The sequence below is a fragment of the Equus przewalskii genome, chromosome 3, assembly GCF_037783145.1.
Source record: "Equus przewalskii isolate Varuska chromosome 3, EquPr2, whole genome shotgun sequence".
In the NCBI taxonomy this organism is placed as follows: Eukaryota; Metazoa; Chordata; class Mammalia; order Perissodactyla; family Equidae; genus Equus; species Equus przewalskii.
Genome location: NC_091833.1, coordinates 25,613,408 through 25,637,815, shown reverse-complemented (window position 1 = coordinate 25,637,815; position 24,408 = coordinate 25,613,408). Strand labels below are relative to the sequence as shown.

General features: G+C 39.4%; 2 protein-coding genes across 3 annotated transcripts in view; one reads left to right on the top strand and one right to left on the bottom strand.

The window, feature by feature from the left end:
- Window positions 1-24,408, top strand: part of ADAMTS18 (ADAM metallopeptidase with thrombospondin type 1 motif 18) — a 125,151-nt gene that overhangs the window by 76,576 nt on the left and 24,167 nt on the right. For both annotated transcript variants that reach the window (XM_070613921.1, XM_070613919.1), the window contains 6 exons: window positions 779-874; window positions 4,893-5,041; window positions 10,736-10,908; window positions 14,246-14,376; window positions 15,180-15,303; window positions 16,039-16,283. In XM_070613921.1, the coding sequence (XP_070470022.1) occupies window positions 779-874; window positions 4,893-5,041; window positions 10,736-10,908; window positions 14,246-14,376; window positions 15,180-15,303; window positions 16,039-16,283 (918 nt within the window). The remainder of the gene's footprint in view (window positions 1-778; window positions 875-4,892; window positions 5,042-10,735; window positions 10,909-14,245; window positions 14,377-15,179; window positions 15,304-16,038; window positions 16,284-24,408) is intronic.
- SYCE1L (synaptonemal complex central element protein 1 like) overlaps window positions 2,038-24,408 on the bottom strand; it is a 120,441-nt gene continuing 98,070 nt past the window's right edge. Inside the window, exon 12 of the transcript XR_011538550.1 lies at window positions 2,038-3,810. The gene's annotated coding sequence lies outside the window, so the exon portion shown is untranslated. The remainder of the gene's footprint in view (window positions 3,811-24,408) is intronic.

The following is a 24,408-nucleotide window of genomic DNA, read 5'->3' as shown; positions in this document are numbered from 1 at the left end:
ATTTTAGTCTCCACATCTCAAGGTCAAGTGATTAGTACCCTTAATCCCATGTGCAACTTTAATTCTCCTTTGCTATGTAACCTCACGTACTCTCAAGTTCCAGGGGTTAGGACGTGGTGACATCCTTGGGAGCCATTATTCTGCCTAATACAGTCTAGCATGAAAGTTAAAGTATTTCATAGGTCTAGTGTAAGAATTAAATTGTGTAAATGCTTGGAAATTACTGTAAAGATGAAGAAGGTGATGATGGTCATTTACATCATTTATCCTTGAGAACAGCCATTTAGAGGAAAGGGCTAATTTTATCCCTATTTTACAGGTGAGGAAACTACAGCTCAAAAGGCTTCTATAACATGTCAGGCAACAGGTCTATGACGTGCCTCTAGCAGGGCATGCAGCCCGGAATTCCAGGACAAGAATTTGAATGAGACTTGTTTTTATCCCAGTCTTGGCCTATTCTGCTTCACTGGTGGTTATTATTATAAACCGGCTCTCTTAGTTTCAAGCCAAGTGTTCTCTAAATTAACTGTTGTGATCTCCAGTCATTACTAAACACGGACAAATAGAGCAAATATAGAGTTGTGTAGAAACCTCCTGCTTACACGTTTGCTGCAACATATTCCCAGTTACCTTGTTATTACCAGCTTCACTAGCCTCTACTTTCTGGATACTTTGCCTCATTTTGGCCATCTGAAAATACAATATTGTGTACAAAAGCTTTGAATATTTTTTGTTTTTATTGCATCATCACCCTTATGAGCTCCTTCTTTCCTTTCAGGACATTTGCAAATCACTTTGGTGCCACCGAGTGGGCCACAGATGTGAGACCAAGTTTATGCCTGCGGCGGAAGGGACCGTTTGTGGCTTGAGTATGGTAAACAGCATACTTGTTAGTTTTTAGTTCTAGAAACTTGATAAAGCGTAGAACCCAAACTATTTGTATGATGACCTTAGAATGGAATGCCTTGGCTGCATATATTTTCTGACTTCTCTTTCAATTAGCCAGCATTATTTAGCAGTTCCTATAAAACTCAATGCTAATTATCACCCAGGTGGCTAAATTGTTCAAGAAGATTTTTTTTTTCTTTTTGCCTTTGTTTTCCTTTTTTAGATGATTTCTATTTCAATGAGCTGATAGGTTTCATTGTATATTGTTTGCCTTTTCATCTTGACTCAGTCTGGAAAAGCCTCATGGAGCAGGTGTCCCCTTTAGTAGCAAAGAAAAGACTGTGCCTCCCTACCAAGAACTCCACTCACCTCACAGGATCCATCACTGGGCTTCTGGAATGCCCAATAGAGTCCTATCACTTGCAGTGACTTTCCTGTTAAAGAGTAAGCCACATTTCCATCTAGATTGTATTGGAAAGTCTTTTTTGTGGCAAGTATCCTGAACCCTAAGAACCATTATGGAAGATTATGGGTGATTTCTATGTTTTGAATTAAGAACTCTCATATATGAGTTTCTATTTTTCTTCTCCTTTCCCAATAAGATTCTGGAGGTAAAGGTGCAAGAGAGATGCCAGTAAGTGAGCTAGATTTAGGGAGATCCTTTGAAAGACCATGATAGAGGAGCTCTGGATGATGAGAAAGCATGAGATGTTACAGGCTTTTTGATCTCTGCTGTTGGCTTTCTCAAGGCAGCACAAGCCTGTATAGAAGCATCAGTCACTTAAAGTGAATTCAATTCCATGATAATTTATTGACAACTAGATATCGGGGACAGGAGGCTCTGAGGCTATAGAGATGAATAAAACTCAGTTTTCTGTCATCAAGAATTTACAGTCCAGTGGGGAAACCTGTGCAGAAGCCAAAAGCTTTCTTTTTAAACACATCTTCTTTAAGCACCTAGTTACTATCAAGACCCAAACGAATGAGAAAGGAATCTTGCTTGGGATTCAGTATGCACTTAGTGTAAACTACGATGAGAGGGTTCACCAAGACGGATGTTGGAATTCGATTGAAGTTCTTCAGGTGGATGAGAGGAGAGACTTTCAGGGAGAGACCAACAATAAAGGCAAAGATACAGACACACAAAAATAAATGAGTGTTCAGAAAATACTTTCTGATATTTAAGTCATTTATTTAACATCTCTTAAAAGATTTGCAATTTTTGGCTTTTAAAGAAAGTGAACAGTTTGAAAATTAAGGTATTATGTGCAATCTTTAATCAGATTTACTGGTCTTAAGAAATCCCAGTAAGGATTCTCATTAAAAATGTGCATAGGAGTGTTTTAGCTGCGATGATACAAAACAATGAATCAATTGAATAATTGAAAATATAAGTACTGCTCAAGTCATTTTTAAAGCATCAAGATTTATAACTTGAGGGTTAATGGGTATTTTTTTTCATTAAGAAAACATTAAACATAATGTACAAGAAAATATTGGTATAATAAATGAAGAAAATAAGTGATAAATGGCATAAGTCTAAGGTTTATTACAGAAATACACCAGGGATCTAATTCCATGGGGATGAAAATGTCCCTGGATTAGACTTCAGTTAATAAAACATGAAACAAATCAAACCAGAAGCTAGAAAACAGATGTCTTGATACCACCCCCTACCCACCTCATTATTTTAAAGACCAGACTCTAGTTATGTATCCTGGGGAAAAGCCCTCAGCTGTGAGGTCACCTCCAGTAGAAAGCATTCTGAGAAGTTCCATCCATCATCACTCCAGGATAATTATTGCTGCATTCATATATATGGTTCTCTGAGTCTTTCTTCACGATGGGGTGTAATTGGCTATTTATTAGACCAAAAGCTCCCTGAGGCCAGGGCCATGACTTACTCATGTTTCATCTTGCGTGTCTTGCAGAGTAATAGTGCTCCATGGTTTGTTGGTTTGTTTCTTCATGACTGAAACCCAACTTAATCCTTCCCCATCCTTCTCCAGTCCCTGGTCCTTCAGTGATATTTATACCACGAATGTTCAGTAAACATGTGCAGATGTGAAAGCTGCGTACTTTTATCTAGATTATGTGTGCAAGGCAAGAAAGGTTTATGTGTGTTAGCATAAAAGATGTTTGCCCAAGTCATGGCCACTTGATGTGAAATTATATATGGATAGTAATATATATGGATAGACTGATAAAATTATATATGTATATAGTTTATATTTTACATGTATAATTTTATATTTACATGCAGGTTGTACATGTATGTGCGTATATTCCTATATAGTCCTGATTTCTATACTGATTAAAAAAGCCCAGTAGATAATCTGTCAGCCCCTAATCCAATACTAGGATGAATACTGAAATAAAAGAAAAGTCGTATTAATTGAAGGATTGGAAAAGATCTAAAAATGATATTTCTAAAGAAAGAAATTAGATTAGAGTTAAGATACATTAGTGGGCAATTTGCCTCTGAGGTGAGAAGTCTATGCGTCCTTCAGCTACTGAGTTTAAATCCAGTCTCAGCTGGCTGTGTAGCCACTTGGGTAGCTTGTGTGACTCTGAGCAAGTTCGTTTGTATTTCTTTGGTCAATTTCTCTCATCCAGAAAGTAGTTATTGACTCCTGAAGGCTTGGCAAGGATTATATTAGATAGTGCACGTGAAGTCCTCGCCCCTGCCCCCGCCCGTCCCATTTGGGGCACATAGAAGCAGCTTAATAACTGTACCTGCTTCGCTGTTGTTTGTTGTTGTTATTTCGTCTCAGCCACTGAGCTCGGTGCTCAGTCCAGGAGAATCCGCGGGATTCTTGGTAGGGAAGATTCAGATTCGTGCTTGTGGTAGACAAAATCCTCAAATGACCGATTGCTTTCCCCCGAAAGTTCTCAACAATGTTATATGATTTCGTGCAAACTCTGAAATGGCAATTAATCCAGGGAAAAGAGAAATGAAAAACTGAAGAATTAATCAGCACATGGCAAAAATTTGGAGAAAGGAAGCAATATCTTGACCTCGACAAAGCGCACTGGCAACCAGGCCTCACAATAAACAGCCACAAAGCCAAATGGATCCCCGGGGGACGAGTGAAGATTTGAAAGTCAAACAACCTCCCCATAATTCTGTAACTGAACCCCCCTACTCCTCCTCGGCAGAACCTGGCACCGTCCAAACCCCAGCCCTTTGGATCTAATTGCAGAGGCTTTTAGGAAAGTGTGTAGTTACGCTAAGTCATGCAGAACTTGCTCATAACAAAAGCACCGCAGGAGAAAAACCACTACAGAGGCTAATGCAGGCCCCAAGGTCAGAGATGACCAGCAAAGCCTGGAATGTATGACAAAGAGAGCGAAAATGGAGAGGTTAGCACAGAAAACAACTCTCACCCTGGCTTGAGCGGATCATTGGCACATGGGAGACCCAGAGCTAATTCAGAGAAAACACTCAGAGACCTCAAAGTCATCAGAGGGGCTGAAGTAGTAGGGACCTTTCATCCAGACGAAAGGTCAAAGGGTGATATCTAAAAGCACAATTTGCATAGACGGAAACCTATTTGGTTTCATAAGAACTGCTCTGTGTTCGGTGTTAATATCTTAAAAACTGGTTCTGCTTGAGTGAATGATCCAAACGGTCCTCTGAACAGCATTGTTTCTAAATGTCAGGGGAGGCTCCCTTGTCACTTTGTCTGGACTAACTTCCTTGGCTGTTGGGTGGAATCTTCTCTGAACATTTCACGTCGACTGCTCACAAAGCATATAATACTCCTTCTGTTGGTGACAGATGCCCCTTCCCTCTAGATGTCAGCCTTTCAAAATGCATGCAGTAAACGTGGAGTCAGTGGGTGTTTATAAAGTGCAGCCAGTGAAGGAATTCCATCAAGGTGTCCTGCGTTCTCCCGTTTGCCAGCAGACTCGTTTTTCCTGTTCCCGTGCAGGTGTTCGCATCCCTTTGCCCTTTCCCAGGTGGTCTCTCACAGGAAACATGTCATGCATTCTTTTTGCAGTGGTGTCGGCAAGGCCAGTGTGTAAAGTTTGGGGAGCATGGGCCCCGGCCCATCCACGGCCAGTGGTCTGCCTGGTCGAAGTGGTCAGAGTGTTCCCGAACTTGTGGTGGAGGAGTCAAGTATCAAGAGAGACACTGCAATAACCCCAAGTAAGGCTCTGACAGAAAGTCAGTATGTGTAAGGCATTAACCTTCAGCCCCCTAATGTACTGTTTTTGCTTTGTTTTGCTTAGACACTGTTCTTAAGTGTCCCTTTCTTCCCTCCAGTTAATAGCAGCCAACTAGAATTTTACTGTTTGCATGTGAAGGTTATATGCGCTGGTGGGGGGAGGTATGGTGGCCAGAAACTGGAAAACAGCAAAGGAGTTATTCTGTGGGTGAATATGATGATCAAGGACTCCAGGAATCGTCTGAGCTACTTTCTGAATCTAAATGAGGGCAACACAGTCACACAACCAAATGCTTGTGATATTCCAGAACAGAGAAGCTTGGCTGGTAGAATGTGTGTGTCTCTAACTGATGACCTGGAGAAAGGAGGCTGATTTTTGCCTTGCAGGAATGCACATCCACACATGTCGACAGATCTGCCTGCCTTTTCAAGAGAAACCAAAATCCCAAACGATGTTTTGTGTGAAATTTCCCAATTTTTAAAATATTGACAACAAATTCAGTTTTCTTTAAAAAAATAAAACATTGTGAGCACTAATCAGTGCATCTACAGATTGAAATTGGCCCGTGGTCACCTGTGGGCACCCTCTGGTCTAGTTGTACCAGATTCTGAACTGTGGTCTGTGCTCTGTGAAAATGAAGGTGGTTTTGTGTTACTTTTATGTGCTCTAATCAGATACATGAAGCACATGGGAGATGTATATTTCCTGACAGGCATGGTGATGTAGAAAGAGGCCAGCTTTTAGAGATAGAAAGATAGGACTCCAAATCTTTGGTCTGCCACTTATTAACTGTGTGGCTTTGGGAAGGTCACTTGAACTTTGAGCTTGGGTTTATGTATAGAAGGGAGATAGGAATACCAGCCTCTGAAGGTCTGGGGAGGATTAGAAATTGCATCTGTGGAATGTCTGACACACTGAGGAGCATCCAATGGACATCCAGCAAAAGGTGCCTGGGTCCATGTGGTTTTCATCATCTTTATCCTAAACTCACCAGGAACACTGGGTAACAGAGGGCCAGCCCTCAGAAGCAGTGGGGGGAACCCGTACTGATGCAACTGAACTTTGGCGAATGTGATGGAGTGAGAAGAATGTGATGGGACCTTGGAAAATAGTGATCTAATTCTACAACACGATTTGAGTGGTGCATAGCATGGAGGTTAAGAACACAGACTCTTAGTCCCCATAACCTGGGTTTGCCTCCTGGCCTGCCACTTCCTAGCTAGCCATGGACAACTTACTCTCCTGGCTCTAGATTCCTCATTTGCAAAAAATGGGATCATGACAGTACCTCCATCAACTGAGCTAATATTTGTAAAGTGCTTTAAAAAAGTGCCTGGTATATTATAAGCATTGCACAAATGTCTGGTAGATTGAGAACTAAAATAAATAATGAAACGAGCAAAAGGAAAAGAGACAAATTGTCCTTCATCTGAGTCAGCAGTCTGAGCTGGATCAAAAGGCCAATTTGTTCCAAAAGAAATGGGGGGGGTTGGGAGATACTCTGTGGTTTCTTAGGCACTCTTTGGGATATCTCAGGCTAATCTAGGATTTCTCAACTTCGACACTGTTGACATTTTTAGGCTGGAAAATTTTTTGTGGTGGGGGTTTGTCTTGTACATGGCAGGATGTTTAGGAGCATCCCAGGCCTCTACCCACTAGACGCCAGTAGAATGGCTCTCCCTCCCCACCAGCCTCCAAGCTGTGACAACCAACAATGTCTCCAGACGTTGCCAAGTGTCCTGTAGCGGGCAGAGTCATCCCCAGGTGACTCTCTGCTCTAATCAGACTCAGGAACTGGGTATAATGAGAGGGAGGCCGGTGATGCATTTACAGTTTATACCAGCTTAATAAAATCACCCTCCTCTCCTTTGAATGTAGCCTGTGTCTTGGACAGAATTGTTAAAATCATTGCTTTTCGTTTTTGCAGCATATTTCATGGATCTGGTTTTCATACATCACAACATTTTACAATCTCAGTATTTTCCCAGGAAAGAAAGAGATTACCTAATTTAATAGCTCTGCTGGTAAAGTGCATGAATGATGCCCCTGAGATTTAAATTAAAACCTCTCTCATATCTGTGAGATGGAGAACTCTCATTATAATAGGGCATTGTTCATGGAAATAGCATATTGTAATTTTAGAGATGCCTCATAAAAGGCTTAATCACTAAAGTAGTTCCACTTGGTGCAGTTTTATCATTTCAAACAAGATTAAGGCTAATCAGGATACGGTTTGCTTTAATTATGCGTGAAGTCACAAATAAATAAATGATGTGCTATCCCAAGACAGCTGAATGAGTTGTTTTCTGTTCTTAGTTCGCTTTGTTGCAGTAAAGCCATTTTTTCTCCCTGTTTCAAGTTACTGATTTCTTTCTTGCTTCAGTTTGAACATTTGGTCTGTTTGCATCACGCAGCCTAACTGTTTTCATTTTCTCACGTGAGAAGCAGTGTGAGCTTTCTATTTCACATAATGATGGTTTTCCCAGAACGTATTTTGTTTCCTAAAAAATGAATTATTCCTGGATGATTCGTGGATTTATCAAACTTGTCAGCTTCAAAAGAGTTTAAAGGTTATCTGGTTCTGGAATGGCCAATACCAGGCACACATGGCCCATCTTCTTTTTCCCGTGTCCGTGGCAGACATTGTTATTGATCAAAGCCTATTTTCTCCTGAGCCTTTTATGGCTCAGGAAAGTTCTCCAAACACTTCTCCAGGCATTTGCTCCAAATCAGGTTAGAACAGATCCATGAGTTGCAACCTGTAGTCTAATCCAGTTATTTGACAAGTAGATGACCAGGAGAGACAGGGCAGCAACCCATGCCCAGCTCACTATGCTGGTAACGGTAGAGTCAGACCAAGATCCCGTAATCTTAATCCTTTGACCTTTTTTCCGGTTGCCTGGTGATTCAATTACACTGTAAGAGAACCTAGGGAAATTCCTAGAAACACGGTTCAAGAAAATTAATAGCAAAAATTAAAATAGTGAAATTAAAATAGCAAAAATTAAACACGCTAAGGCATTCTAGAACTTTCCTAAAATGTGAGTGTATTTGAGAAAGAATAATATACCACTAGAGTCATAGCTCTAGAAAAAAAATTGAATCAAATCTCTGGCCCGTTTTTCACTCAGTAATTTCTAGGCTCAGTTGATTATCAGAATCACCCAGTGTGCTTTAAGAAACACTGATTTCTGGATCCTCCCCATCATATATTCCTATTGAAAAAGTCTGTGGAGGGGCCCAGGAGTCTGCCTATCTACCTACCTATCTATTTTTTTTAACAGGGCTCCCCAGGTGATTCTGCTGATCTGCTAGCCAGCCAATATTATAACCATTTGTAGTCAGGACTTGATAAATTAGGCAGAGGCAAATATGAGTATACTTTGTAGTAGTCTAATATAAGGACAAAATCATGTACCAAGACACTTGTTTTCTGACTGTTTATATTTTTGTTTTTAATCTTATCATATTTTGTTTTTAATCTTATCATATCATGTCATGGTAGAATTTTCTACCTAACACTCGTGTTTAAATCCTAACTCTCATGTTTAAAGCTGCAGAAAAGTGTCCCTGTGTTTAGGGATTTGATGCAAAAGTCCAAATTCTTGCCAGTCATTAAAAGTAGAAAGTATTTAAAAGTAGTTATAATTTATTTGTGCCACACTGCCCTCAACTCTGCCCTAAATTCTTTACAAACATTATCTCAGTTAATTGTCATGATTGCCACCACTTCAGATCAGGAGGTTAAATAAAATTGCCTAGAGATAGGCTGAGAAGAGGCAGGGAGTGTTTCGGTGCAGATCTGCCTTATTATAAAAGGCTAGCTCCCTAACCATTGCACGTTCCTCTCTTCCTCTTCCATGCTCGGCTCCCATTGCCTAGCTCAGTTAAATGCAGGCAGAGTGGCATAGGAACAGCGTCCTGCAGAGTCCAAAGGTACGGGTTTAGCTCTGCTCCCGTTCTAGCGGGGTCACCTTCATTCAGCAAGTTTTGTGAGCTCGCTTCATCTATAAATGAGGGGATGGCTTACACAAGTTTTAAGGTCTTTCCCTTGTTACAGTTTCTGAGTTGAAAAGGTACCACATGTGGTCCTCTTTCACTTTATTGAACTTGAGTAGTCTAAACTAAGGTGACTTGTAAAATCTCAGACAGAAGGTCCTCCTAAGAAAGTTTTAAATATGCTTGGAAAGATGACCAGGAATTGTAAGGCTATCGTATGGCCCTTTAAGGTTTTTCTAAATGCTTTTTAGATAATGATTTAAGAAGTCTGCAGGGACTTGCTCTAGCACGGTGACTGCTGGATGTTTAAGTAGTTGCTCCAGAATGTTTTGAAATAGCAAAAAAATTCTCCTTCTGGCAGTGTGACACTTCCCGTTTCTGTTGAATCCATTTTAGCACTCAGTTCTAGGAGGATTTGGTCAAATATGCTGAAGCAAATCCAGGGCTGTTTTATGGCATTCTTGTGCTTCCTAAAGAGACAAGGAATTTTAATCACACAAATTTATTAACCTGGAGCCTTCTTTCATGTTACATGTTTACGTTGAGCCAAAGCTCAATTGTATGAGATGATCCATAGCAGCGTTTTAGCCTTTGGAGAAAACTACAAAAAAGCGGGAATGAAAAGAAACCATCGTGTTGTGCCCGGAGTAAGCTGGCTAAGATGTTATTGATTATTTTCCGTTTGGTTTGTGCTCCTTTTTTCTTTATTTTCCTTCCTGGTTTTTACAGTCTACCTACCAAGATCTTAAAGAGCTTGCTATTAGATCCTAATTATTTATGTTCTAATGAGATTCCCTACTCTGGAAATCCATTTCCCATTGTGCTTGGCAGGAAAGGATTAGGCTACCTGCAACGTTAAAAAGTGATAATGCAGATAAAAACAAGGGAATGTTTTTCCTTGCAGTTTAGAAGCAATTAGAATAAAACACACACGAGGCAGACAATACTCAAAATATCAGCTCAACGCCTGATAAAGCTGGATTGGAAAACATGTCAAATGGGGCTTTCCGCTCTTTCTCCTCAGTGCCCTGACTTTCTATGTAGCAGCCATCTACGTAGCAGCCAGGTGCATGGCAAGCCGTAGGAAGACGATGAGAATGTTCAGGAATGGGAGAAAAGCTGGAGAGTACTTTGGGTTTGCATTTGAAGAGCTTTAATGCCAACATATGGGGTGTGCGTGCTTGTGTGTGTGGCGCAAAAGCACATATCTACATTAATAGAACGTTTAGGTGTATTTATAGATTTGCTAACATATGAGGTGACATTATGAATGTCAAGAATATGCTTTCATCAGTCTTTAAGTAAATTGTCCTAATGTAAAAATTGGATGAGAGATGGCAAATGTTTGATCTAACATGCCAATTCCAATTAACGAGCAGGGATAGTGGCTACCTAAGGGTTGTGTTGAGAAAGATTTTGAGGCCATGTCAGGTACTGCACACACAAAAAAAGTACTGAAAGAAAGAAAAATCCCTGATTGATTAGTTATGTCTGCCATGGATACAAGAAGGGACATGGCAAGTTGTATGCTACATACTTTCATTCTTATAATAGATTGTGTACACTCTACACACTGTGATAATGCTCATCTGGATTGACCCTCCATATATTACTGCCTGTGACTAATAGGAAGCCCTTTGATTGCTGACATTAAAGTTCTTTAATTTTATTTTAGGCCTCAGTATGGTGGCAAGTTCTGTCCAGGTTCTAGCCGTATTTATCAACTGTGCAACATTAACCCCTGTAGTGAAAATAGCTTGGATTTTCGAGCCCAGCAGTGTGCAGAATATAATGGCAAACCTTTCCGTGGATGGTTCTACCAGTGGAAACCCTATACGAAAGTGGAAGGTAATTTGATCTCTATGAACCTCAGATATGTCTCAATGAGGACAGTCATGTGAATGAACAACACAGAAGAAGTTGCTGTCTATATTAAAGAGTTTCAATGTTTACCTTTTCATTCCCAGACCCAACCTGGCCCAATTTTTCATTCAGTTCCATAGGTTTTGTTTATTTTTCCATGCTTCTTTTTCACCCCTTGTCTCCCACATCTGTAAGCCAAAAAGTTCATGTGTTTGGAACGTACTTATGTTTCTAAATTTAACTTTGACATTTCAGCAATTAAGTCTCTCAGGGATGTTAATTGAAATTGGTATGAATTGTCTAGACCAAAGCTTATGAAACCATGTATGCCCCATAGAGACACCATACTCAGTAACTGACATGTGAGATGATTACAAGCATGGAAAGGTCTGTTTGCAGAGTGTGTATACACACACACACACCACCCCCCCCCCCCACATGAATGAAAAGTGTCCCTGTACTGGGTTCCTATTATAACTTAAAGCAGTGGCTTGTATTTTACTTTTTAAACTAATTTGTTTTTATTTGGGCTAAGCATCAAAACATTTACTTAGGTTTCAATATACAAATTTAATGTACTTTCTATTACCTGTGCAGAATAAGCTGTCACTGTTCTAGTTGTTTGCTTTCTCTTATTTCGGTTCACTTGCTTTATCAAAACTCAACCACCCTCCCTTGAAAAAAAGATAAATATGATGAGAATAAGACTGAAGGCTGTTGCTGTGCAAAAGCTCAACAAGAATCTATGTTATCAATAACCATAAAGGAGCTAATGTAATTAGAGACAGACATCAATATAACAAGTGGCACCTCCAGATCAGAGGAGATGACAGTTCAACTTTACTCAATGCCAGACCAGTCATTGCAGGAGCCCTGAACTCTTTCTGGGTCATGACTGTCCCAAAGCACAAAGACAGACATGAAAATTCTGAAATCTGTGTCTAGGAGGAAGCAATGAGGGATCTCTAGATGTTTCCTGTAGAAAAGAAAATAGTGACCTTCAAGAATTTAAGGAGATATTGAATAGGAAGGGATTTCGATTTGTTTGAAATTGCTTCAGAGAACAGATTCAAGGGCTAAGAACTTCCTAGCCGTATCACCTTAGAGAGACCTTCCTTGCCGGCCTACCCAAAGTATCTGTCCTTCATGTCATTCTTTGAACCTGTAGCCAGCTTTAGTCTTCACAGCTCTTATCTGTGCCTGAAGTTATATTGTATAGTCATTTATTTATTATCTTTCTCCCCACAAGAATTTAGGTTCCATAGGGATGAAGCTTTTGTCCATTTTGAGTATGCTTGTATCTACAGCATATGAGAACAGTAATTGATACATCTTTATAACTTTTGGAATGAATGAATGAATGAATATCAACTGTCCATAATGGAAGTGTGTCCCTTTATGAGTAATAAGATCTCCATCACTGGAGGCATTCTATCAGGAACTGAGTAGTTACCTGGGAAGGATGCTGTACAACAGAGTCCAGTGGACAATTAGATAGAATAGCTTCAACTGCTTTCAATTCTGACATTTGAAGATTTATTTTCTCTTGGTTGTATTTTCCCATAATTCTGTGTTTCTTATCTACGGTTCTTTCTCCAAAACTCCGTTTCTGCTTGGATATTCCTTCGCCTGTCCCACATTACATCTTTCATTCAAATATAGTGTTTATGGAATCTGTTCCGTTATCATCCTTTAAATAGGTTCTGTCTTGAAGACATGAGGAGAAGGTTAAGCAAATAAATTTTATAACTTGCAAAATGTTTTTTGGTTTCAAAGTTCTTTCACTAATTTTACTGCAGTTTTTACTAAGTAGGGAGCATGCCGTGCCACTCATTCACTCAAAGATGCTTACTGAGCACTTACTGCATGGGACACATGGCTAGTTGCAGAGGAGAGTACTTTGAATAGAACAGAGACCCCAGCCTTAGGATCTCGCATCCCAGTGGTTGGAGACAGGAAAGTGGAGACCTCTGTGCCTCCCTCTGCTCCTTTTGGTACTTACTTAGAATCAGAAAAGACTGACCGTGATTTGAAGGTCTTGTGAATTCATGCAGTTTGGGAAGAACAAGGAGAATTTTATTCATAAATGTAGATAGTCTTTGACTTACGGTAATGAGGTTTTTTCCTCTTTCTAATGGACTAGTTTGTAAACTTGCCCAGGAATCTGTGCTGGAAAAACTGAACTTTACACAACTTATTAATTCCTGGGAATGATAGACAAAAGAGAGGGTATATAGGTCCTCCAGCTCCCTAATGTCATATGTAAAAAGTAGGGGGTGTTAAATACAGCTGCTGTTAAAAAAAATTTTTAGGTGAGAGAAAAAATTTTAATCTATCCACGTGTATGCATATTTGGACCATAACATGTGAACTTCTTTCACATTTTTGACTTTGTCTTTTATTGAGAGGTTTTATGAAGCAGAACCATTGTCAAACTGTTTACAGACTTGTTGTAAAACTGTTGTTAGGGATATCGCACAGTGTCACCTACATAAGGTCTCATGTGAGAAACGTCATCTGGAATTTATGGCCAAGAAGAGCTCTTTCTATTTGAGAAATTGGCATAATACTCCTTTCTGCTAACAAGAGCTCTATAAATATCATACTTTTTCTTTTTGCCTGAAAAATACTTTTTCTTTTCTTTTTGCCAGAAACTTCTCAGGGACTTAATGGTCAATAAAAGTTACATTTTTTTTTTTTAGCCTGAAGGTTTAGTTTATCTGCTTCCTTTTCCTTTTCATGACGTGATTATTTATATGTTTTATAAACGTTATTGACCATATGCCATTTTTCCAAAGTGCCTAAAATTTTTCCTGTTAACAGACTGTAAAATATGTAAAGTAATCCATGTCCTAATTCCTGGTCAGCAAACTATTTCCTGTGGGCCAAATCTGACCTGTTTTGTTTTTTATTAAATAAAGTTTTATTGGAACACAGCAATACGCCTTCATTTGTATACTGTCAATGGCTGATCATAGTGCCTGTGAAGCCTAAAATATTTACTCTCCAAGGAGGGCAGCTACACAACCCACCAATCATACAAGTTGTGGCTTTTACTAAGGATTAAAGAAATAAAATTCTTATGTATTAATATTAGGGCAATTTGATATGCATTGCTAAATGGGATTCATATTTTTAAAAACCACATGCATATGCTCTCATGCATGTACATGCACACACACCACACATAAAACTGTGCATAGCATTTTCCATTTTGACCATGATAGCTTTCTAAATAAATTTCATTCACCCGTGGTAGTCATGTCATTTTCCTATGATTTCCTCTTGACCGTGTCCTCTCTCTCGATCTCTTTGCTTCTAGAGGAAGATCGATGTAAACTGTACTGCAAGGCTGAGAACTTTGAATTTTTTTTTGCAATGTCTGGCAAAGTGAAAGATGGGACCCCTTGCTCCCCGCACAAAAATGACGTCTGCATCGATGGGATTTGTGAAGTAAGAGCATTTCTGCTTTGGGATGTATGGTCGTGCTTGTGTTTCCCCGTATCAAACGCATGCTGTGAGAAGGGCTGCAAGAGATTCCGTGTCCGGACAAGAGCAGGTGCCATAGGGAGAAAGGGTGACGTTTTCAGGTTGGCTGTGAGCACTGTCTCCAAATTCTCCCCTTACTTTCCCCATGACCCTCATCCAGTTTCTTCAGTTTCGCTTCCACTCGTTTTCCCGTGTATAAAAATGGAGATGATGACATATCCCACTTCACACAGTAGTTGTAAAAATTAAATAAGAATGTCAATAATAGCAGTAAACTTGCGTGCTCACTAAGTACATTCACTATATGATTAGAACCTCATAGATGTGTTTTGATATAGTGCTGCTATTTATTTCTGATTAGTTTCCCTTTCTCTTTGGGTTTCTATTTTCCCTTTTATTTTAACTTCGTTGTGAACTCTTTGATCTTTTAAGAGTGTGTGTGTTTGCATGCTGGCCAGCATTTTGATGTGTCAGTGGTAGACCTGGCTAGAATAAGCGCACCTGCCACTAGCAATGGTGGGTTTTTTACAGATGAAGTCTAAGCCTTAGATAGTTACATAACTTGCCTAATCATGCATCTAGAAATGGCAGAGGAAGGATTTGAACCCCTAGTCAGTTGAACCTGAGACTGTACGTTTAACCAGAAAGCTGTGCTACCTTCCTAATGTCCTGTAACTACAGAAAACCAGGTACCTTTCAGTTAGTCTTAGCCATTGGCTTCTATGATCTTCCATTTTCTCACTTGTTAATTTATTTTTTGGTCACAGCCAGTGGGGTGCGATCATGAACTTGGCTCAAAAGCAGTCCTGGATGCATGTGGTGTCTGCAAAGGTGATAATTCAACTTGCAAGTTTTATAAAGGCCTGTACCTCAACCAGCACAAAGCGAATGGTACGAGATGCTGCTGTTTCATTGCCAGCACTAGTGGGACACACCCTTTGCCACTGAACGAGTTTGAGTCATGCTAAGTATGGTCGAGCCTTTTACTAACTCACCTGACACATGGAAGATGATGGTTTTTGACACTTGTGCAAGAGCACCGGAGGATAGATGGTTTCACAGTGTGAGGAGTCTCACCAGGACATACGGCTCAGAGATGTATATTTAAAAATGCCTTTCTTCTTTGCAGTTTTAATATGCTGCCCAGGCTGTCATACGCCCCATGTACATTTGTTAAACAAAGAACTTATCATGAAACTTAAATGATCCACACTCACATTAGATGAATATTTGGAGTAATTGTCTAAACATCTTGAGTAAAATTAAACTTCTCTGAATATTGCTGTTGAGAATACATGGCTTTGCATTTCTTCCAGGTAGATTAAAAATAAAAAGCTTTCTTGAGTTTTGTGGCCTTTGTTGCTCTGGAAAGGAGAAGAGTGTTTTCTGTCCACACCCGCATGCTGGGGAAAGGCATGTACATCTTCTCTCTCTCTCTGGTGTTCCTACCACTTGGAAAATGAAATAATTGATCATTTTCACTTCACAAGAGTAGAAATGAATGTCAGTTAATGATTCTAAAACCCAACTCTATAAAAATAGACATTACATGTCTCTGGGCATTTCTGGTCACCTTTCTCCTGTGCACAATGTGGAAAGCAAAAATGTTGTGTTCTCTCCTTTTAGAATATTATCCAGTTGTCATCATTCCAGCGGGGGCCCGAAGCATTGAAATCCAGGAACTACAGATATCCTCCAGTTACCTCGCAGTCCGAAGCCTCAGTCAAAAGTATTACCTCACAGGGGGCTGGAGCATCGACTGGCCTGGGGAGTTCCCCTTTGCTGGGACCGTGTTTGAATACCAGCGGGCCTTCAACCGCCCGGAACGTCTGTATGCGCCAGGACCCACAAATGAGACGCTGGTCTTTGAAGTAAGCCCCTTCTGTTCATTCAGTTCTCAATGCCTCTTGCTAAATTTCTAGTGATGACCCCAATTTGAGCCAGCTTAAAGAACTCCAATCCTTCTCATTCAAATTTGTTTCCTAGTTGACTAAATTTCAAAGTGCAAAGGGGAAAAGATAACGACTCCATCTTTGGGAAGAAAGCAGGAATCCAATGGGTCTCCAAGAGAATGCGTTGATTTTCATGTTTAGATGCCAACCTTTCACTGTTACACTAGACTGTCAGGAATGCTAAGGAGTGTAGGAGGAGTACTTCGGGCATTCTTCTAGGTTGTCTATGCCTGCCATTTGGATGGTCCATTATAGCTCTTCACCACAGAGGTCGAGTGGCCTAGGAGGCAGTGATACGGTAGAAAGAACATGAACTTCAAGGAAGCTTTACTTGTAGCAAACCACCTTAATTCTGTGGGTCATTGTTTCCTTAGAGGTAAGAAAAGAAAAAAGTTCATGGGTAATGATGGCGATAATAAAAAGAGCCAACATGACTCTGCCAGACAATTATCATGTGTACATTTTCTTTGGTTCTCATAATGTCTCTGAGTTTGCTTTTTCCAGTTTGTAAAATGGGGCTGATCACTGACTTTCAGAAGCAAGTGATTTGCTTCAGATCGTGGAGAAGTCACGCTGGCTCCCACTTACTAAGGATTTATGTGACCAGGCACTCACGTTAGTCGTTTTGAGCTTCGACTTCTCACCTACAAAATTGGGATGGAAAACCTACCTCACTGACTTGCCAGAAAAATAAGCAAAGAAGTGTGAAGAAAGGTTAAGAGATTTGCCCAAATCACACAGCTAGGAGAAAAGCAGAGCTGAGCTGGAGTCCAGATCTTTCCACCTAGGAGTATGATATCTCCACACAGTCTAGTCATGCTGCTCTGCTCTTCTCAAGTAAAGGAAACATAAGCTTAATTCAACTATTATTTTTTTATTTGAGGCCCTAGTCTTTAACATTTACTAAGGAAGATGAGTGGAAGACGGTTAAAATATGACTATGTGTAACTTTGGGTTCTGAGTTATGTGTTGTACACTTAGCATGGTTAGAAGTACAGACTCCCAACTAGCTCTGTAACTTGGGCAAATTTCTTAGCCTCTGTTTCACTTAATGTCCACATTTGTAAAAATGGGCGAACAATACTGGCTAACTATTAGCGCTATCAGAAGGATAATTTAGGATAAGCTCAATGCTTACAGAGTATTTGGCGTGTAATGTTTGTGACTATTATCATCATTTTGTCTTCTGAGCATATCACATATATTTTTAAATCTAAACCTCAAACCATAGTTAGCAAACTGGTGACCACAGACAAAATCCAGCTCCCAAATCTTCATCATGTTAAAACAAAATGGATCAATGGCTTAATATCAGGTGATTTCTTATAAAAATATAGATTTTGACATTTCTTAAGAAAAAGGAATTTCTGGCCCCAGTAGATATTTGAGTTTACACCTGGGCCTTAGACCTTGACCGTGGGAGTTGACTTCCCATTACCTTGTGAACTTGAGATACTAGGTCCTATCACCTCTGTGTGATAGAAGAGCCTTCAAAGATTTCACTTCACTTATTCTGAGAGAAGCTGTCACAAGGAAAGATTCTTCCAACTCTTCCAGGGTTTTCATTTCAGAGGATGAGAACAGGAACCTCAATCGAGTTGAACTAAAGTTAGGATTGTTCTGAGCTCAGCAATAAATCCAGCCCCTGCAATTACACTTTAATTAAACCTAATTCGTAGAAATTGAACTCTCCAGTTAAAGATCTCGATTTTTTCCCCCCAACTTTTCCTTTAATGTATATGTTCTGTTTCTTTTCTGTCAAGCATCTGAACAGCAAACATCTTTCCCCTTTCTTCAGAAAAAGTGTATTTTCTTTAGAGAGGTGTATTTAGCTTGCAAGGTATCAGTTTTAGAGCAACATGGCTGCATCAGTTTCACCAAGAGGCCTTTGATCCACCTCTAAGCAAACGTGCACAAACCAAGTTCCGTGGCTGAAAAATGACCCGGATGGGGAAGTGGGGCCAGCTGCCTCTCACAGGGTCTGCCATGGGCGGTCAGAACAGAGTGTGAATCGTTGCTGATGGGGAATACAGGTTTTACTACTTCACGATGAGCAGCCATTTTTGTCGTTGTTGTTTCTCTCTCATTTTGTTCATAAACAAGAAACTATTCCAGTAGGTTTTCACAGTTCTGTTCATGACTTAAGGTTTGCTGTTAAACATATATTATCTGCAGGAAAACCACAACAAAGAAGGAGACAAGAAATGATGGAAAGGGCAAAGCAGAATAACAGAGTTTCTTCTTACTTTCATCTTTAGAACCTGAAATATCCCCTGGCGCTGTCTGTGTTGATGAAATTAACCAGATAATTGACACATTGTTGCTGAACATGATACCAGCCTCAAACTGAGAATTCTTATTTGTGCTTTGCCTTATCTAAGCACAGCTTCATCTCTTGTTCACCGACATTATTCAGTGCTAAAACTAAATCTTTGGATTGTTCCCCAGGGCCACAATTTTTCCTCATGTTTAGGAGCTATTTTTGAGAAATGGAAGGGCAGCCTCAGTGGGTGATGGACCCTCCAAAGTTGGTCAGTTTCATCCATCTCCTTGCAAATACAGAGAGCTCCTTGAGAAAAACAATTAAAATGTAAGGGGAAATATTGGATAGATCTAAATAAAATTATAAAAATATTAAGGCTTCCCAAGGTTCCATTGGATATGTATAATATATTTTTTAAAGTAAGTTTTTCTACTACATAAATAGAAATAAGAACTATATCAATATGTCTGTTAATACGAATCGTAATTTCGCCACAATAGAGTAGGGTCACATTCGCTTAGCCATTGTTTTACAAAGCCCCACTTTATGTACTCATTCCCCTTATAGAATCAATGAAAGCTTAAATTAATGTCCTAGGAATGTGACCTGTCTGAAAACAGTCTGGGGAGAGCCTTGCGTGAATTATTGGACATGGCTTGCTTGTATTTTTAAAGGAGTTACGGTTTTGTTCAAAACTTGCAAATAGGAGCTAAAAAATAAAATAAAATCCAGTAACCTAGTATTATGCTTATTTTATCTTTTAAAGGAATTTAGGTTAATGACTCTAATATTTATATTTTATTGCTCTCAGGAGAACATCATCAAATTTCAGGTCAGTTTTCATCAGGTGCTCGTACTTCTCCTAAATCGATAGAACACAGTGATTTCAAAAAAGTTAAAATGACAATAAGCAATAAGTTATATTTTTCCAGAACTGGACTATATATCAGTATCCAAGAAGTCTATGACTGTATTCTTTAAAGGAAGTTAAATAAAGTTCATATGCCTTTCCATACAACTATGTATTGAACCAAAATGAATACTTTTGGAGCCAAAAATATGTTCACTCCAATATAAAAATGTTGAATGTGTTTTACAATCCTGTGGGATGCTGAAATCGAAGTGTGGGAACCTACCAAAATGAAAAATGCCGTTCCATCCACAGAAAGTATAAGTCTATGAAAGAAAGCACTTTCTCTCTTGGCCACATAAAATTACAGCATGTTCACTAAGGTCTTATTATAGCGTAAAATTCAACAGAAGGGTCTGTTTGCTAAAACACATGAGGATGTCATCATGAGGATAATGTCCCTCCTCTTCTCTCATTTATACATATTCATCAGATCCTTCCAATATCTTAGCCAGTTATCTTTAACCATCTTAGTATGTATTGATTTAGGTAACTACCTTCAAAGCAATTTTCCTCTGTTCACTTCCTCTCCATATCTGGTAAAAAATTTAAACAAACATGTGCTGGGTGCCCATTCACTGCTCAGCCCTGCACTAGGCATTGGAGATACACAAATGGTTAAGTCATAAATCATGTCACCAAACGTTCAAGCCTCAGATCTTTAAAGAATGTAAAGAGAGAGTTTAGTATGTGGATCCCATTCTTTTTGGAAGCAACGTGGGTTAGAACAGGGAGCATCTGTATAAATAGTTGGCACTGTGGGTTGCTCTTCCACTCCTTATGTCACTTTGCATGAATCACTTAAACTATCTGGGTCCCAATTTTCTCATTTGCAAAATGATTTCCCCGGGCTAAACTAATGTCTTCCACTACATCCTCTAGCACTGTCCTGAAGCACATCTCTAGCACCTGAAACCCTACACTAGTAGAAAGATGACCTACTCATCTTTATAACTTCCAAAACTGGCATAATACATGGGACATTGTAGACGCTCAAAAAAAATTTATTCAATAAATGACATCCGATAGTAAGATTCATTCATTCAAGTAAAGAGTAGAATCTTCTTTCCAAATTGAAAAATCCTGCATGGAGGCAAAGATAAAGCAATCGAAAGGAGAACTTTTCTGACCAAAGTCAGGAGCGACAGGCCCAGTGGCCAGCCTGCTCCTCCCACTGTTTCAGCCCTTCTGTCCCAAACCACAGCTGTGATCTGAAGTTCTCCAGAGGCCTAGACTTCTGCAGGGCACATTTTAAAAACCACTGGATTTCATCATCTCTTCGGACTAGTGTTAGAACTGTACAGAGTACAGAGAGAAGCATTTAAAGTATTGAAATTTGATCTCCTAAATTGCACTTGAGGAATAATATGCTTCCTAAAATGCTTGCCTTTCCCAAAGTGAATCATTTACACGTAAGAAGTTGCTGACAATTTAGTCCACAGTAGATTTACCTTAATCTGGGAGAGCAGCAGCTTGCCCTCATAGGGTGGTGGGTTACAAGCTCTTGTCACTTATTTCTGGGTGTTCTCTAGTACAAGGCAGGGTAAAACAATCCTGGGAATAACTGACTGCTGTCAGTTAACCCCAAGAAATAAGTGCGTGGCTTGACACCAAATAAAAGTGTCTTCTGCTTCTGGTTATTTTTATATGTCAGAACTTTATAGAATGTCTTCATAGGGAAGCTCAGTAGAAACTAAATGGAAAACACACCTTCACTTTTCTCTCTGAGTCATGAGGCTGTCCAATTTTAAAATGCAGTCTCCGTTACAAACATTCATTTTCCTTGGAACCTCAACTCTACATGTTTCAACATTTGCAACAGGTGGATGTCAACTTAAATAGTTCTGGCCCCGTTGATTTTCTCGGTGGCCAAGGAAATACCTAAGGGTAATCAAAGATTTATGTGATTGTCTTAGGTCTTAAATTTTTTAGGCATTATTTAAGTCCATCAGTCAAATTTTTATTTTGAAGTACCTACATATACATGTAAATGACTTGGAGAAAAGTTGCTAGTTTTCACAACTCTGTATTATATTTCTGCATTACCCAGGGAAAAACTACTCATACATACACACACCCCAGCACAAAAAGAAATCAATATTGGTTTGGCAATCATACACATTCTGAGATCACTACAGATACAGTCATTATAAAACTGGATAATTTCCACATTTCTTTTATTCAACTTATTCCCCACAACGTAAGTCTGGCATAAAGTCTAAGGAATTTCCCATTGAGCTAGTGTACTGGTTAGTCATCTGAAACATTTAAAAGTCAGCTTATATTTCAATAGTCTTTAGGATATTATGTTTAGACCACCACATTATGTTTATTTTATTAGGTTTAGGAACATCAAGAAAAACTAAACCTATGTTACTTCTGCACCCCACATAGCTAAATTTAGTGTGTGTTGTGTAAGAAGTTAAATTCCAAAGTGGTAGAAATGTGAAAATTGAAGATCAGAGTTGACATTTATACACGTCCTTGTTGAAAAATAATCATGTAATCTGAAGTAGACATATATATGCTAGGCTTTTTGTGCATGGCTGAAAACATAATGGTTTTTCCATTTTGAAATTGAAATGTAGGTAATTTAAGGTTACTGACTTTGTTCCTTGTTTAAACACAGTGCAAAGGCCCTGTTTAACACATAATTTTAGGAGGCCTTGACAATAAAAATTTAAAACACAAAAACTCTTTTTTTTTTTTAATGCTTAGCTAGGGAGTCAACTTGGAGATGACACATGCTTTAGAAGTGACTGCAGATTAACTTTTTTGCTAGCTCATGATCTCTCCCTCTCTTCCTGTCTTTCTCTTTCTCTCTCTCTCCTTCCTCTTTTTTTCCCCTCTCTCTCATTGTCCCTCTCCTTCTGCCATTCCCCTCCCTCATTCTCTCTTTCTCCGTCTGTCTCTGTCTGTCTCTGTCTCACTCGCTCACACACACACACACACACACACACAGCAGTGAATGAGTCATGTTCTCTATCAAACTGTCATGCAGTTGGAGGGTAGGTGAGGAAATTCATCATGAGTGTTTCATTATAAAGTAACTTCATCTCTGTCTGATAACCAGTGATTCAGGATGACATGATAACACAGGTTGCTGTTCTGAGACTGAAATATGATCATCTGTGTTTTTACAGCATTCCTTTTTAGAAAAGTCTTAAAAATAAAAGCTCTCCTTTATGTTAAGGATTTTTTTCCTCTACGTTAAGCAGCACAGGGGGGTGTTCGACTCTTTGAAAGCCCATTCCTATTTAATTGTATACCAAGGGAGAATCCTGAAGCTGAAAAGTGCAGCAGCCTTTGTGATGACAGAAAGTGAGAAATAGGTTAACCACAGCTAGTTTCAAGGCAGAAAAAGACATCTAAAGAAAATTACTATAATAAACAACTTCCTCCACTCTTTGGCAAAAGGAGATGATGGGGTGGCGGGGGACCAGGTGGACGGGCACATTGATCAATGAGATGACAGTGTGTGAGCACCGCAGATGGAGTGTTACCTTCTCATCTCCCTCCTTCCTTGTTGACCCTGCTGTCTGAATTCTCCCCAAGGGAAAGGGGCTGAAATGAGTAAAGATGTGCCTCGAGATACAATCGGTGTAAGGGAAAGGAGATTAGCCAAGTAGCCTGGCCTGAGTGAAGACACAGAACACAAAAGAGGCAAAGAAGTAATGGAGAATTAATTCAGAACAGATGATCAAAAACACAGACTCCAAAGGACAATTCAGAGGTGATTTTGTGATGCCACATCATTTGTCTAGGTTGCCATTTGCTATTTGAAGTGCAGGCCTCCAGTTAATTCACGGCAAATACTTTGGTGACGGGTCGGAGAACACTATTTCTCGGAGGAATGCTGGTGAGTTGAATTAGAACTGTAGTCGAGGTTCAACGTGTCAGCCCACACCTTTGAAGCTGCCTAATAGATGCGTTTCCGAGGCCCTGATCAGGGTATTTCTTGCTGTCTCTTGTCACATCCAACTCATTCACACATAATAGCAATGATGATACCTGGTCATGTTCTTCAAGCTTTGGAGCAAACAAGAAGGCAAAGGCAACCAGCTGATTTTTAATATCACAAGGCTTCCAAAGATCACGGGGACTTACAAAAACTTGAATTCCCACCACAAAACTATCCTTTCCTTGAATTAGTCAACGTACAACATAGGGTGCAATTTGCAATTTATTGGGAAGGGCCAATCTATAAAGCATATCGTATTTCAGTTGTTAAAACAATGGTTCAATGAAACATTTAAATAAGTAAATAAATGCAGGGGGAAATGGATTGAGGAGATTAGAAAGCATGGATGCTTACAGCAGATATTAGCATGCTCAAGAAACAGAATTTTCAAGTTTGAAACCAGTCGCGCAATGTAAATGTTATGGCATGCTATTGAGTCCTAGTGACAAAACCTTTTCAACACTTCATCCAGTTTTTAGAATTTTAAATTAGAATCCCAGACATTGTGTCTCAGAGCTGGAGGGGCAGTTTCCCAAGAGTTAAGAGGTCAAATGTTGGAGTCGGACAATGTCAGAGACTTGAGTCCCAGTGTTGCTACTTATTAGCAATATGACCCTGTGTATTGGTTTATTCATCTACAGTGTTGGGATATTGATAGCCCTGCGCCTTCCTCATAATATTGTTATCAACTTTAAATGAAATAATACATGTTCAATGTTTTGCCGGGCATACAGTAAGCACAATCAGTATTGCTATTATTATTTTTAAAGCAATCAAATACATTATCGAAGGCAAGAAACAAGCTTCCTAGCATAAAATAAAAAGCCAGTCTTTTAAAGGCTGTCCATAACTCTTTAATTTCCGTGGGAGAATTAGAACAACTTCTTTAAAAGAGAAAAAAAAAGCCTTA